The sequence below is a fragment of the Melanerpes formicivorus genome, unplaced genomic scaffold (assembly GCF_026170545.1).
Source record: "Melanerpes formicivorus ecotype bairdi unplaced genomic scaffold, bMelFor1.0.p_v2 SCAF_15, whole genome shotgun sequence".
Classification (NCBI taxonomy): Eukaryota; Metazoa; Chordata; class Aves; order Piciformes; family Picidae; genus Melanerpes; species Melanerpes formicivorus.
The window spans coordinates 7,973,032-7,988,001 of record NW_027142367.1 but is presented as its reverse complement, the minus strand read 5'-3'; the positions used below and the strand labels follow the sequence as shown (position 1 = coordinate 7,988,001).

The 14,970-nt window shown below is 38.9% G+C and overlaps 2 protein-coding genes across 6 annotated transcripts in view; one reads left to right on the top strand and one right to left on the bottom strand.

Moving 5' to 3' along the window:
• Positions 1 to 6,997, top strand: part of ZNF236 (zinc finger protein 236) — an 82,921-nt gene extending 75,924 nt beyond the window's left edge. For all 3 annotated transcript variants that reach the window (XM_068147548.1, XM_068147547.1, XM_068147546.1), the window contains 2 exons: positions 4,412 to 4,588; positions 5,039 to 6,997. In XM_068147548.1, the coding sequence (XP_068003649.1) occupies positions 4,412 to 4,588; positions 5,039 to 5,166 (305 nt within the window). In that variant the 3' untranslated portion in view covers positions 5,167 to 6,997. The remainder of the gene's footprint in view (positions 1 to 4,411; positions 4,589 to 5,038) is intronic.
• A 2,712-nt stretch (positions 6,998 to 9,709) lies between these two features.
• Positions 9,710 to 14,970, bottom strand: part of MBP (myelin basic protein) — a 92,940-nt gene continuing 87,679 nt past the window's right edge. For 2 of the 3 annotated variants that reach the window (XM_068147549.1, XM_068147551.1), the window contains 4 exons: positions 14,817 to 14,852; positions 14,217 to 14,249; positions 13,142 to 13,264; positions 9,710 to 11,042 (listed from right to left, as the gene is read on the bottom strand). In XM_068147549.1, coding sequence (XP_068003650.1) covers positions 10,986 to 11,042; positions 13,142 to 13,264; positions 14,217 to 14,249; positions 14,817 to 14,852 — 249 coding nt within the window. In that variant the 3' untranslated portion in view covers positions 9,710 to 10,985. The remainder of the gene's footprint in view (positions 11,043 to 13,141; positions 13,265 to 14,216; positions 14,250 to 14,816; positions 14,853 to 14,970) is intronic. The other variant, XM_068147550.1, reaches the window with a different exon arrangement.

Here is a 14,970-nt window from a genome sequence, read left to right as displayed (position 1 = left end):
GGGAACACACATCTGTGATAAAAGTGCTCTTCAGGTTGAAGCTTCTGCCCTTCTACAAGTTGAAAGCTGCACACAGGACAGCCCAGCTGTCACCTTCTTCACTTTCTCTATCTTAAGAATAGTGTTTTTAAGAATATGAGCTCTAAATACAGGAGTCACTTCTCTAAACTTCTTTCTTTTCCATACCACTTTTACCCGTAAAGAGCTGTCACAGCTTCTAGACTCAGCTGGATGAGACCAGGAATTGGACTGCTTGTGCTACAGTGTATGAAAAGTTCAAAAAAGGGTAACTCTTTTTCATTCAGTGGGTCAGCCAGAGCTTTCTCTTGCCCCAGTATCAACTTCTGATAGTTAGCTTTTGGCAGCACTGTTCATTTAAGTTCCATTAAGTTATCTTGTTAAGCTGCTGTTTTAGCTTTGCTTGCTGGTCTCAGGACATGTAACTCGAGTTTCACTTTTGAATGGACCTTCACTTTTCACCTTTAGGTTCAGCCTTTCAGTTTTAAGTATTGCATCTGTGAAGTACAGACTTGCCTGTATATCCAAGTGTTTTATGCATGCTCTCATTTCATACCTCAAAACTGAATTTTCTCTGGCTTTAACAAATACATATATAAACACACACTCTCACATGCATTCTCCCATGCTGTTCCAAATGTTTGGACAGGATGCAAATGTTTATTCAGTAGTACCTTTGAATTCTTCTTATGTGTCTGTATGACATGTGGTAGGCTATGATGTCGTGGGACCACTGCCAGCATTCATGATTTTAAATTAGCTTAATATGTTTGTTACATACTTGTCTGTCTGTTAATTTCCTTTCTCTAAAGTTATTTTATCACAAGTTCTTAAAGGTAGGGTCTATCTCTATACTCTCTTTTTGTGAAGCAGTTTATATGGTGGAGTTCCAGTCTATGTCTAAGGCTCTGTACTGTTATGCTGTAAATAGAATCAGTCAAGGTTGGAAGGGACCACAAGGATCATCTAGTTCCAAACCCCCTGCCATGGGCAGGGACACCCCACACTAGAGCAGGCTCATCCAGCCTGGGCTTAAACACCTCCAGGGACAGGGCCTCAACCACCTCCCTGGACAACCCATTCCAAGGTTTCACCACTCTCATGGTGAAGAACCTCCTCCTCACATCCAGCCTGAATCTCCCCACCTCCAGCTTCATTCCATTCCCCCTAATCCTATCACTACCTGACATCCTGAGAAGTTCCTCCCCAGCCTTCTTGGAGGCCCCCATCAGATACTGGAAGGCCACAATTAGGTCACCTCGGAGCCTTCTCTTCTGCAGACTGAACAGCCCCAACTCCTTCAGTCTGTCCTCATAGGAGAGGTGCTCCAGCCCTCTGATCATCCTCGTGGCCCTTCTCTGGACATGTTCCAGCACCTCCACATCCCTCTTGTAATAGGGGCTCCAGAACTGGATGCAGTACTCCAGGTGAGATCTCACCAGAGCTGAGTAGAGGGGGAGAATCACCTCCCTTGACCTGCTGGCCACACTTCTCTTGATGCAGCCCAGGATCTGATTGGCTTTCTAGCCTGCAAGTGCACATTGAGAGCTCATACTGAGCTTCTCGTCCACCAGCACCCCCAAGTCCCTCTCCTCAGGGCTGCTTTCCAGCCAGTCACTGCCCAGCCAGTATTTGTGCCTGGGATTGCCTCGTGTTTCGATCTAGGGAAGACAGAGGGGAAAGTAAAGTAGGAAAAACTGAGCAGTTCTCAGTGCAAGTATGGTAGAACAGATTTTAATGCTAGTGGTCTGGGTCATCCACTTTCAGCAAAACTTAACTTCTGATAGATGATAAGCAGTAAGTCTTGATAAGGGCAATGGCTATTTGCAGTCATTTGTCAGTTAGCAGCATTTATCACCAGTAACTGCTTCTAGTTGCAATTGCTGTACGCTGGGCGTAGATAAGCATGTTTTAAAAGGGGCGTTCATACCAATTGGTTGAGGGTGGTTTCTCATGGGAGAAAACTTTGATCTGAACTACTAGAGCTGTTTTGTGTCAGGGGTCTCTGGTAACATGTATTCTCATCTAGTGGGTGTGCTGATTAAGCTTCTTTCTCTCCACCCCATGCCCCAAGGCAGATGGTTACTGCTCCTCCTGAGAGTAAAACTGAAAATGAGAACAGAGCTGCTTTGTTGTTACTGTGGTAGAAAGGAACATTCTGGCTGTACTGGGGCCAGAAAAATTGACAGGAGTTATGATCCAAGGAGATAAAAAGCCTTTAGAAGTCCCCAGTAATTTGCTTTCCATATAACTGACTTAAATAATACAGACTTTTTTAAAAAGCAATGTTCCAGTTAAGAGTTCTACAAAATAAGCTGGAGGCAGGAAAGAAAGCCAGTACCTTTTTCCCAGCTTTAATTAATGCTGCCCATTGTAATAGATGTAGAACACTTCAGGAAGACTGGGAACAGAGCAGAGTCCCTTCATGCATCTGGTTCTCATAAATCTGTACCATCATTAGAAAAAGTCTTTCTAGTTTGGAGTGATTGGTATTCAGTAAATCCTCAGATATTTTTGGTTTTCTTGTGCTTCAGAGCCCATGTACTAGCAATGCCCACAGACTGTAAAAATCCTTGTAAATGCATTTTTATATTAATGTCATCTTACATTGTTGAAACAGCAAGTCACTCCACATGATAGTCATTCTTTCAGAAGAGAATGTTCTGTTAAAAATCCCTTAAGACCAAAAGAAGTAAAAACACCCTGCACAGAAGTTCTTAGATGGGTGCTCTTACATCAGTGGTAGGTAAGGCTAATGAGAGTCAGTCTAAATGGATTTGCTTCCTAAAGGTACAATCCTTCTCTGTGAGAAACCATGATTGCTATCTTGATTGAATATTGTTAATGATTTCAGATGGGCAATACCTACTGAATCAGTGGCCAGAAGGAAAACACGTTATTTCTCTCAGTAGCTGATTAATCTGAACGTAGGAGTAGTTTGGAGAGATGTTGCCAAAATTAGAGGGAAGCAGATGCTGCCAGTTCTACCAAAAAGCCACGTGGTAATCTTAACACAATAGAAAACCTGGAGTCAAAAGTATCTGAGGAAGCCTAGATTTCACTTCAATTAAATCATTGTTAACACAACCAGAAAGAACAGTTCTGTGCTTTAAAGGGCCTTCTGTTGATTGTCTTAAGAAGCTGGATTTAGCATGGAAGCTACAATGCACGTAGGGACACTAACATGCAAGTAATAAAAGAAGAGATAAATTGGGTCATTAAGGAAAATTGTGGGAAAGTATTTACACTCCTGCATGTGCTTTATAGTGCTAACTAGTAACAAAGTGTATTTGTAAGTGCAGAAGTGTTTTTAGAGGTTCTTAATGACATACAGCAATGTGCCACGTGTTGACGTTGAAGGTTGTGGTGTTGAGTGTGGAAGCAAAGTTCTGGTTTTGCAGTGTAGGTATTTTACATTTGTAACATATTTTGTAGTGAGTATGTTCTTGAGTATGTACTTAGAAATCAGTAGTGTCCTGGTAGATTTGAAACAATATGCCTGCTACTGGAATCACTGGTAGCTATTGGCATAGGAGGCTGCAGGTCCTATGTGGAATTACCAGAAGCTTTTTTTAATGCATTTGACTTTCCAGTTTCTTACAGATCTCAGCTTTGTTAATTCCAGTGTTGCTTTATCTGTGTTACTCTAAATGGTGTAAGAAAGTGCTTGTTCCTTTGAGTACTGAAAAGTCAAACTGATAATTATTATTTTTTCCACATCTATTAAATAATTTATTTAGATAATGAATTGGATAACAATGTCAGTGGTTTAGGACTTAGCAAATATTCTGACATTTCAGTTGGGCTGTTTTGCTGACAATAGTATCACAGTATCACAGTATAACTTAGGTTGGAAAGGACCTCGAGGATCATCGAGTCCAACCTATCAACACAGACCCCATGACTAGACCATGGCACCAAGTGCCACATCCAATCTCCTCTTGAATGCCTCCAGGGACGATGACTCAACCACCTCCCTGGGCAACCCGTTCCAATGACAAATGACTCGCTTGGTGAAGAATTTCCTCCTCACCTCAAGTCTAAACCTCCCCTGGCACAGCTTGAGACTGTGTCCCCTTGTTCTGGTGCTGGTTGCCTGGGAGAAGAGGCCAACCCCTTCCTGGCTACAACCACCTTTCAGGTAGTTGTAGAGGGCAATGAGGTCTCCCCTGAGCCTCCTCTTCTCCAGGCTAAACAATCCCAGCTCCCTCAGCCTCTCCTCATAGGGCTTGTGTTCAAGGACTAGGGAGGACATAACTGTTTTGAGAAAGTTTCAAGTAAAAAGATCATGTGTACTTAATTTCTAGGTCATCTGGAATGATTTTACTGAATTCTGAACCATATTTTTGTGTTGAAATGAGAGATTACTAAATACATTCTTCTTTTTCATAAGGAGAGCGGCCATTTCAGTGTACACTCTGTGAAAAGGCTTTTAATCAGAAGAGTGCTCTTCAAGTCCACATGAAAAAGCACACAGGAGAGAGGCCTTACAAATGTGACTACTGTTCAATGGGATTTACACAGAAAAGCAATATGAAACTACATATGAAACGGGCTCATGGTTACACTGGTATGTAGCATAACGATGGCAATGTTGAATACAGAAAGCCATGTGCTTTACTAGGAAAGAACAAAACCCTTTAAATTATTGAGGAATTAGTACCCAATTAGGCATTAATACCCAAAACCTAGGGTTGATGAGCGAGCAGTTGTACATGCAACCCAAAAGATCAGCTTGAAACAGAGATTGGTTACCAATACAGTTCCTTGTTTTTTATGAGGAGCTCTGTAGTACAGAAATACAAAGTTCAAAAACTACTACAGGAAATCAATTCATTATACTAGATACTCTTTGAAAACTAAACAAAAAAAAAAAGTCTAATGAATTTGCAGAATCTGAATTAGTTGTACATAACCTTTCCCAGCATGAGTCTTTATTCCCAAGTGCAATAGTTGCATTTTTCTTACACTATGGATCAAATCGTACTCAACTCGTCTTTTTCCCCCCTTACTTTGACAGGTCCTGTACAAGAGCCTGCTAGTCATCAAGAACAGGAAGGGGAAGATATTAGTCGTGCTCTGAATTTAGAAGAAGTGGTACAAGAATCTTCAAATGAGTGGCAAAGTATAGGCAACGTTTTCCGATGACACCTTGAAGTCTGAAAGCTAAGACTATTTTTGGGACTTGAGTTTCTTGAAACAAGCTTTCAGGAAAGTAAAAGTTCAATTTTACAGTTAAAGCATTAAAAATATAACAATAGAATAATATATTAAAGGGTTTTTTTTTTCAATTATTCACAAAAACTCCAGAACTTAAAAGAACAATTCTCTTTTTTTTAAGCTTGCAGAAAACTGTTGGGAAAACATCATTTAGTCTGTGCTAAGTGGTCTGTGAATCAATGAACTCAGGTAATACTGTATCCAGTTTCAACTTTTAATTCACAGCTGGCATATCTCTTGGCAAAATAAACTGGAACTTAATATCAGAATAGAATGATTCCCATTTTTAAAGGAGGCGAAGAGTAACTTTGTGGGAAAACCGTGAAACAGTTGCTCAGCTTTCTTACGTGTTTAGAGAAATAATTGAAGTTGGAAACAATGTTACAGGTTATAGGCATGCAGTACAAAACAGTTGAGTTTGGTGTTTTTACAAGGCACAGGAAAACTGTTTCTCTTTTAAGGATTTGGGGGATTTAGTACATGTGGAGGGTTTGTTGGAAAAAAAAGATGAAATGTCATGAACTTAGGGTTTTTCTTGAGTGAAACTCTTGAGAGGAGGGAGCAGGTTCATTTCCATTCCAACCGCAGAGGCAGTTAGTTGTTAATTTTTTACATGAAAAGTCTGAGTTTTTAAACTCAGCAATAATTATTTCAAGAGAGTCCAAACCAGAAGAGGTTCCAATGAATGCCTCTTCTTTTATGTTTGCTGTATTGGATCAGCAGGTACATATCTCAGTATCTGTGGAAAACACAGCCATATACTATGTCTGGGAAGTAAACACACAATTCTGTGTTAGCAGAGAGAGGCAGATGCATACTAGTTCATGTACATTATACAGTTTTCCCTAGTGCTATAAACAGTAAATTCCTCATTACTTGCTTTGTGAATTTGGGGAATATGTTACTTTCATTTGTCATTTTTGAAGTCACTGTTTCAGCAAAACTACCTAGTGGGCTAAGTAATTCTTTGACAAGTGCCACTTGTAAAATATATTCATAACAAGGAAACACTGGAGTAAAAAACAGTCATCTTTTAGACATTCCAAAGACAGAAGCTCTTTTCTGATTTTTACTTTGTTCTTTTCAGTTTTATTTATATGTGACATATATATAGAGAGAGATTATATATATGTGTGCTTGTATGTATATATATATATATATATTTAAAGTTATATGAGCCTCTGTGTGGCTGATCAGTATATTTTGTAAATACTAATCCCAGTTGCAGGAAGTTCATCTAATTGTTTTGCCCCAAGTACTTCTAGATCAGTGGTGGATTTGTTGTACTATAATGCAGAGCTGGATTTTAATTTACTTTCTGAATGATCCAAAAAGCTCTTTTATGTAAATATTGTCCATACTTTGTCTATGATACAAACTAGTTATTTCAGGTTGCTGAAGCAAGAAATCGCTGTTGGTTTTGATAGGGCACCTCTTAATTCTTTTGTTAACTCTTTGTCATATGTATATAAGTAAAATAGTTGGTGACATGAATATAACACTTTTGTTATGTGGAATATTTAATTCAAAACCATGTTAAATAATATTACTTTTTTCCAACTTCTGTTCCATGTATTTATTTGATTCTGAATTCCAGGACCAGAAGTGCACATCTCGGTATTACATGTGTATATGAAGTTCTTCCAGTAGTGCCTTTCCTTCTAGACAGCCTATTGGTGCTTCATCTCTTTAAGAAAGATACCTGAAGGCATACTGCTCTCATGGCACTGCACCCTGCTTACCTGCAAGACTAGACTAGACTAGACTAGACTAGACTAGACTAGACTAGAATAGAATAGAATAGAATAGAATAGAATAGAATAGAATTACAGTGTGTTGTGTTGTATGTACCAGAGAATCAGAGAATACTGTGTAAGAGAAGTTGATTTGTTGCATAGGGGATGACACTTTCTAGAGGTTGCCAAAATCCAGTTTTACAGAAGATTTACAGCTGGTCACTCCCAGAGGCACTCAGCTCCTTCATAATGGGAATGTGATTCAGCATTCAGTCTGCTCTAGATGTGTTTTAGAATTTATTTAGAATAAATCAAACCAGGTTGGAAGAGACCTTCAAGATCATCGCGTGTGGTTGCTCTGCCAGCAAGTAAAAACTAGTAGTGGTTGATACCTGGTGAGTGAGTGCAAAAAGCAGATCTTAAGATTAGAAAAGATGCCATTATACAATGTCAATTCTCAAAGTGTTATGATCACGATTTGAGGTAACAAGTGAGTGCTGTATGTCTTGGAAATGTTCAATAAGCAGCATGACTTGGAGTCAGCTGACATTCCTGCATTTGGTTTGATACTCCTTTGGCACTTGGAGTCCTGTCAGATGCAAATAATTCTTTTTAAAAGTCTGTTTACTGTAACATGATAACTTGATTTGCTCCCCTGCATCCTTCTCTCCCATAAACTTCAAGAATTTCACTGCTGAGTATCCTGACACAGAGGTTTTCATAGGCCAGGCCCACTGGTAAGTTTGAGCCGGAGGTTTTCAAATCAGTGTAGTTGGTGCTGCTCAGTACAAATAAAGGCACTGCAACTAGTATGTTGATATTTTCAAAAGCAGTGTTGAAGCAGATGCATTGTCCTGGAATGTATCAAAAAGTGTGACCAGCACTTCCCCTCTACTCTGCTTTCATGAGACCCCACCTGGAGTACGGCATCCAGTTCTGGTGCCCCCAGAATAAGAGAGACATGAAACTGCTGGAGTGGGTCCAAAGCAGGGCCTTGAAGACAATCAGAGGGCTGGAGCACCTACCCTTTGAGGACAGGCTGAGACAGTTAGAGCTGTTCATCCTGGAGAAAAGAAGGCTCCAGGGAGACCTTAGAGCAGCCTTACAGTACCTGAAGTGGGGCCTACAAGAAAGCCAGGAAGGGATTTTTCACAAGGGCTTGTAGTGACAGGACAAGAGGGAATGGATGTAAGCCTGAAGAAGGTAGTTTTAGACTAGATATTAGGAAGAAATTGTTTACAGCAAGGGTGGTAAGACTCTGGAACAGGTTGCCCTGGGAGGTCATGAAGGTGGTGGAGGTGTTCAAGTCCAAGTTGCATGGGGCCTTGAACAACCTGGTCTAGTATAGGCTGTCCCTGCCGTTGGTATGAGGGTTGGAACTGGATGATATTTTAGATCCCTTGCAATCTAAGCCATTCTACGAATCTCTGAACTCTCATTCTAAGGCCTGTGTGAAGAGTCACGTGGTATGGTGGGTAAATGAACGGTGCTTAGGAACAGCCCTGCTCTTTCTGCTTTGATGCAGTTCTAGGCTTAAACTAGCCTCAGGCTTTGGTCTGTGTTGACTCAAGTATTTCTTATGGTTTGTGCCCATTCCTTCAGTATGAGAAGTGACCCTTCCAGCCCCTGAAATTCTGTGATTTCATGATACACTCCTAGTATTTGTTGTGCAGTCTTCTTCCCAGAAAAAAAATCTTCGCTCACAGCCATTTAAACTGCTGGGTTTTCAGCAAAATTTCTGAGGAGTAATTAAAAGAATACATTTCAGTCTATGTTTTAATCTTTTTCAAGAGACTTGTGTTGGTAAGATAATGCTTAAAGGTACTGTACTTTTTCTTCTATAGGAAATAAATCAAAAAGAGCTACTTCCAGCCTATGCAAAAGATGACTGAGGGAAAAGCAGAGTTGATAAAGGCAAGGAAGAAGCCTTGGATAAGTTCTGTACTTCTACAGTGCATTATTTTGAAAGACATAGTTCTTGATTTAATATTTTTTTTCAACTTTAAATACTCTTTCCCATATTTCAAGACTGCTTTAAAAAACAACTTGATTTTCACATACCCTGTTGAAAGAAGATAACTTGTGGTGTCACTAGAAACTTGTGCTGGGTCCCAAGTATAATTTTCTAGTAGATATTGAACATTATGAATTGTGGAAAGAAAACCCATGAAACATTACATACATACATACATATATATAAATATATATATATATGTGTGATCTTTGTTGTAAAAGACAAAGCTGTTCCCAAGTTTCATTTCAAGTTGATTACTTTATTTCAATATTGTATGTTTGTGAAAGCTGTGTTCCTATAAGAACAATACATACTCAAATTAAATCAACTATTATGTTGGCAGAGTATACATCTGAATGAGGCTACAATAGAAAAATACACATAGCAACCAATGTAGCTAATAGAAGTTGTAATATGTGTAATCATTTTGGTGGGTTTGTGTTCTTCAGTCTTTATGTATTTTCTATCCTCTCATCTTTCGTTGTTTCATATTAATGGACACTAATTTTAAACCTACAATGGATCTAAATGTGAAATGCAATTAACATACATATTTATAGGTAACTTTTACTGGACACTTATTAGGAATGCAGTTCCAGCCTGGGAAGCATTAACTGTAGCCTGCAATGCATAGGCTAAATCTAAGAAAAATAAAACAACAAATCAGACGCTTAGATAACATCTTGCTGAAAAGGTAAATGTAAGTACTAAGACAGTGCAATTCAGAAGAGCCTTTTATTTCCCTAAGTGTGGTTGGAAATGCCATTGCCACACATCCATTTTAGTAATTTGTGAACAATTAATATCTAAATCTAACTCGACTATAATTTATTTCTATAAGGCAACTACAGTACAACAGTTAAATGTTCACAGTAGTTTACTATGAGTTTGCTTTGGTGCACTGCCCTTGATGGGCATCCAGATGTTACTAAGGTAAAAAATGAGCCAGCTAATCAAACGTAACACTGCTTACAACACTGAAATTCTGACGTGAGATGTGCAGGACTATCTAAAATACCAGTACTAAAGGGCTCTCTTTCAGAAATTAGACTTACTTGTTTATGTATTCCTTTACTTACTTCTTGTACTGCAAAGTTAACGCCGTTGCAGCAGAGTTTGCTTGAAGCACTAGTGACATTCAGTGATCACTTGTGCAATCATAGATGTTTCTTCTCTGGGAATATCCCTTGTTTCTTAACATTAGTCTAACTCAAATTTGAAATCCTCTTTCTCTCCCTCATCTACTCTGAATTCTAATGGTTTGCATGCGATGAGCAATTCATGGTACGGAAAGAATTTCCTCGTTGCTGTTGCTCCGCATCATACTGATTCCACGACATCTGTCCCCCTCCCACGCTTCACATACCTTGAACTCCCAATGTTTGGTAAACCTTTCCATGACTGCCTAATCCTGTTATGAAAATTAATTATTCTGTGAGTGAGAGAAGGAAGATTAAAAAACCAAAACCAAACAAACCAAAAAAAACCAACCCAAATCAAAAGAAGTATTTGGATAAACAGTCCTTACAACTTCTGCACATGGTGGTTTGTTGTTTGCTTTTTTTTAACAACAGTGTCTCAGAAATTCATTAACAGCAGTGCTCGGTATCCAAGGTATTAGCTTTTTATTTGTAATACTGATGTTCACTAAAATGAAACCAGAAGACTTGAGCTCAAGTTAGGTGCCTGGGAGAAATAATAAGAGAAAGTCCAGCATACAGTTAAGGCATCCTGAAGACGAATGATTAAAGTCAGAGATCTTGTTACTTCACATAAAATAAGGAAGACATCTAGTAAAGCTACTCTTTTATGTTCCTTTCATTCAACTGTTGGTCAGGGATTGCCAATAGAAGTTTGTATAATCTACTGCATGCAGAACCTAACTGGCATTAAGTAATGGATTGCATCTATCTGGGTAATTGTTGCAGTTGTTACTAATTTTAAGGCAGTTACAATATGAAGCAGAGTACATGGTCCTTGGGTGGCCTCTTAGAGCTTCAGCGCCTAGCAATTGGCGAACCAGACCGGGATCCAGGTCGGGATCCAGAGCCTCCCTGTGGAGGGAAGAACAAAGTTGATTAAAAGGTACTGTATATTTAAGGCTATACATTTTAAACCAACCATTTGTAATATGGTTGTTTATTTAAATATAAATAAATATTATTCCTATAAATATAGGAAGTGGCTTGCAGTGGCCTCTAGTACATGGCTAATTATTACTGGAATTTTCACTTCAAAGAGGCAATTGCTTTTCATGTATTTTCATATAGGATTAGTTTACACACATTAAATCTCTCATACAGGGCTACATACTCATAAATTATTTGTAGGTGCATGTCCTTATTCAGGCCTTCCAAATGAAAGCAATATATTTGCTTGGACATCTTAGAAACTTACTGTTTTGTGGCTGTTCCTGAACTGTGTGTACTTCAAACAAAAATTCACCAAAATTAAGGCCTCTAAATCTTACATAAAAGTTGTAGTAGTCTCTTATCTGAAAGAATTCAGATCCAATAATTTTATTCTCCAATATTTACCAGGGAAAATTATTACTGTGATTATATCAACATGAGTCTGTATGGAAAGCTTTAGCAACTTCCTGGGCAAATCTTGAGTGATGATATACTTGTGACCATGGGCGTGAGATAGCGTGGTAATTATTGCTATGATCAGCTGATGCTTCAACTGTGTACTTTGGGATTTTGTTTTCTTTATAATCTTCACCTTTCAGTGCTCTCCACTAGGTAACTAGCTTTGTTTTCCTAAATTGACTTTGATCTTAAAGAACTAACTCTATGAAGAAGTAGTTATTAATGCCTCATGCTATAATCAGATGGGCCTAAATAAAACTCCCATACACGTTCCAAAAGTTATTAATGGTTCAGAAAAAGCTGCCTAAAAAAATAAGAAGTGGTACATGTGTATCATCAGTTCTGTATGAATCCAGGCTAAGATAGTTGTGATGGTTAAGTAAAAAAAAAGGAAAATTGAAAAGAAAAATTTAAATGTTACATTTGGGGTGAGATAATTATCAAATATTTTCAGATGTTCCACAGACATTGTACAAATGTCAGTCTATAGGCATGGTATTGCTGGTGTGTTGATGAATCTGAAGCCCATTAAACAACTACAAGTCTAGAGTGTGACATTAGACTTGAAAGGTAAATGCTGGATTTTTTTACCTGGGCCTCTGAAGAGCTTACTCCTTCTCTTAAATTGCAACGTAAGAACTTTTACTACCTACTTGAAATCTTCAAGCTGTCTCTCTTGGTGCTGCATATGCTTGAAAATCAGATCTACCCTAAACCACGTAAGAGACAACAATGCAGGTGAAGGTGCTGCTGTGTCTCTTGTTTCAGAGTAGAAAGTGTCTGAGATGATCAGCCCTGCTAATGAGGTCTCAAACCTTCTGTCTGGATGTTAAGTTTACTGTTGATTGCTACTTTCATTTGTGAATACTATGCCAGGTGATTGTCACGAGTGAATGCCTTGGGCAAAAACAGTTGCCTCTGTTAAAGAGGCTACCAGTGGATGTGTTTTGCATGATTCTTTTTCCTCACACAGAATGTGAAAAACCCTTCTGACTGACTTTTTTTCCTATTCTGTTCTCATTTATTGAATGTTTATTTTTCATACAGCAGTTTTCTAGTTTGCCTGTGTGGTGCCACAACTCGCTGTACTGACGTATGATAGCAGTTCTCCCACCAGGGGTGGGAGCAAGCAGTTCAAGTTGTTGTTGCATCTCAACCAAATGTGTCCAACACTGCCCTGTACCATTCTGCAGCATATCATCTTGTTTTCATTTTCAGTGTTGTAAATAATTTAGCTGCATCACCTCCGTCCTCTTCTGTGTTCCAGGTCATTTGAGAGTTCAGTAAAAACACAGATCCTGTTAGGGGCCTTTGTAGGACTTTGTGGACTTACCTTCTTTCCTGGTGGCAACTGAGTGTGTATTTTTACCTTTGTTTCCTATCACGTAAGTACTCACTAGGCCATGAGAAAACCTTCTGTTTTATCCATGCAAATCTAGTTCCTTCAGAAGCTTTAAGGAAATGTAGTTGTTTCAACATGGCAGGTTCTGGAGAGGTTTGGCTTCTCATTTTCTTGGACTCATGTTTTTTTTGTACTTAAGGTAAGTTCAATTGTACTTTACCAGTTTAAAGATTCTGGAAAGAGTGCCCTGGCCCTCATGATAGGATCCCTTATGTCCCTTGTGAGCAGATTTATGCTCATAGAATTTTCCGCTTCCATATCCTGGCTTGTGTGTTTCACCGCCCTGCAAAGAAAGATTTTCATATGTATTGCTAGTTATCACATTAAAGTGATCATATGCACACTGGTAATCACTGAAACGTTTAGAAGTGTTGGAATAAAATAGTCCTCTACATAATATGCAAGGCTGAAGGAAAACGTTAGAAAATTATCTGAGTATTTTAAACCTGGTGGAAGCACCAGTCTGTGAAAGACAAAATAATCAGACAGTGGATACTCAGAAAGTTAAACCTGTGTGAAAAAAATGAAAACAGTTCAATTTCACAGGTTCTAAGATGTCAAACATGTCCATTTCTGTTCTTCTGACAGTGAAAGAGATTCTTAGAAGCATGAAGGCTTTAATATTTTGTCTTAAAAAATGCAAGTAGTTTATATGTCCGTCTCATACAAAGTCAAACCTGTGGTGGAAAAGTAGAGTTTAATTAGTCGTGGGATAACTGTGGGAAGAACTTGTCTAATGACTGGCTTAGGCAGATCACTTCTTACTGGAAGGGGTTGCAAGGAAAGGTGGAACCAAATACGGAATTAGGGACAGTGTTAGTTTTGCGGACTTCGCTTCACAAGAGCAATTGGAACTGTGGCATAAGCATCCGTCTCCTCCCACCCTTCCCTCCCAATTTTGTCTCCCCAGGAAAAAAAAAAGTGCAGCAGATGAGTCTTCCAGGAGTCTTTAAGGGAAGAGAGCTTTGCCATACAGTGGATTTTGCTCCCTTTGTGCTAAAGCAAAAGAAATTATCGCTGCAAGGCTGTCAAGTTGCTGGATAAGAGCAAGCAACAAAATTACCATCTTAAAGTGCTGTGGGAGGAGGGAGGAAAGTGGAACAGGAAAAGCAAAATAGCAAAGTTGGGACAAAACAAAATTATCACATTGCTGCAGCAGCTTGAGGCAATGGAGCAATATATGCTTTGGCCTGGTAAATAAAAAGGCTGTTGCTAAAAGCACGTTCATCACCTACCCAGCTAAATCTGGTGAGGGATAATCCTCTTCCCTGTACATGCAAGAAATAGAAACAATGACATGATGATCACTATGGAATATGGCATCTGGGCATACCATACACAGAAGAAGATGGAAATACAGTAACAATAATGAAATACTGGCCAGATAATGAGGAAGAAGTTGAAAACTCAAATCATTACAAGAATTTACTTTCACAGCCATGGCTTGACAGTATTGGGTACTTTAGAAGCCAGTGTAAGGACAGTTTGTGGTGGGTGAGGCCTGTTTGAAAGCATTGCCTGTTGATCTTGAAGGTCTTTTCCAACCTAAATGATTCTATGATTCTACTATTAGTTTATTACACAAAGCAACCACAACATAAATTGAATGTGAAAAACTGTGAATGCCTTTCATTTGTCATGCAGGAATTCAGGATGTGCATGAGGAAGAGAGCCATGGCTTTTCTCTCTTGGTCCCTTGCTTTAAATATTCCCAGTGATAATACCAGATTTTTACTTGGTTCTAGTAAACAAAATGAATCAGGCTGGTGCTTGAATTGGTATAAATTAGCTTGCAAAAGATCTTGTACATGGTTTGAGCCCCTGAAAATGCTTACCTTTGCTTGCATTGGGGGAGGTGTACGGGGTGAGACCTAAAAACCAACACAACAAAAGTTGTAAAACCAAGGCAAAAATGAATGCAGGCAATCATCAGTCCTTTTGTATGCCATCTGTTAGTTAGCACGATTAAGTGGTACCTAAGTAATTGCA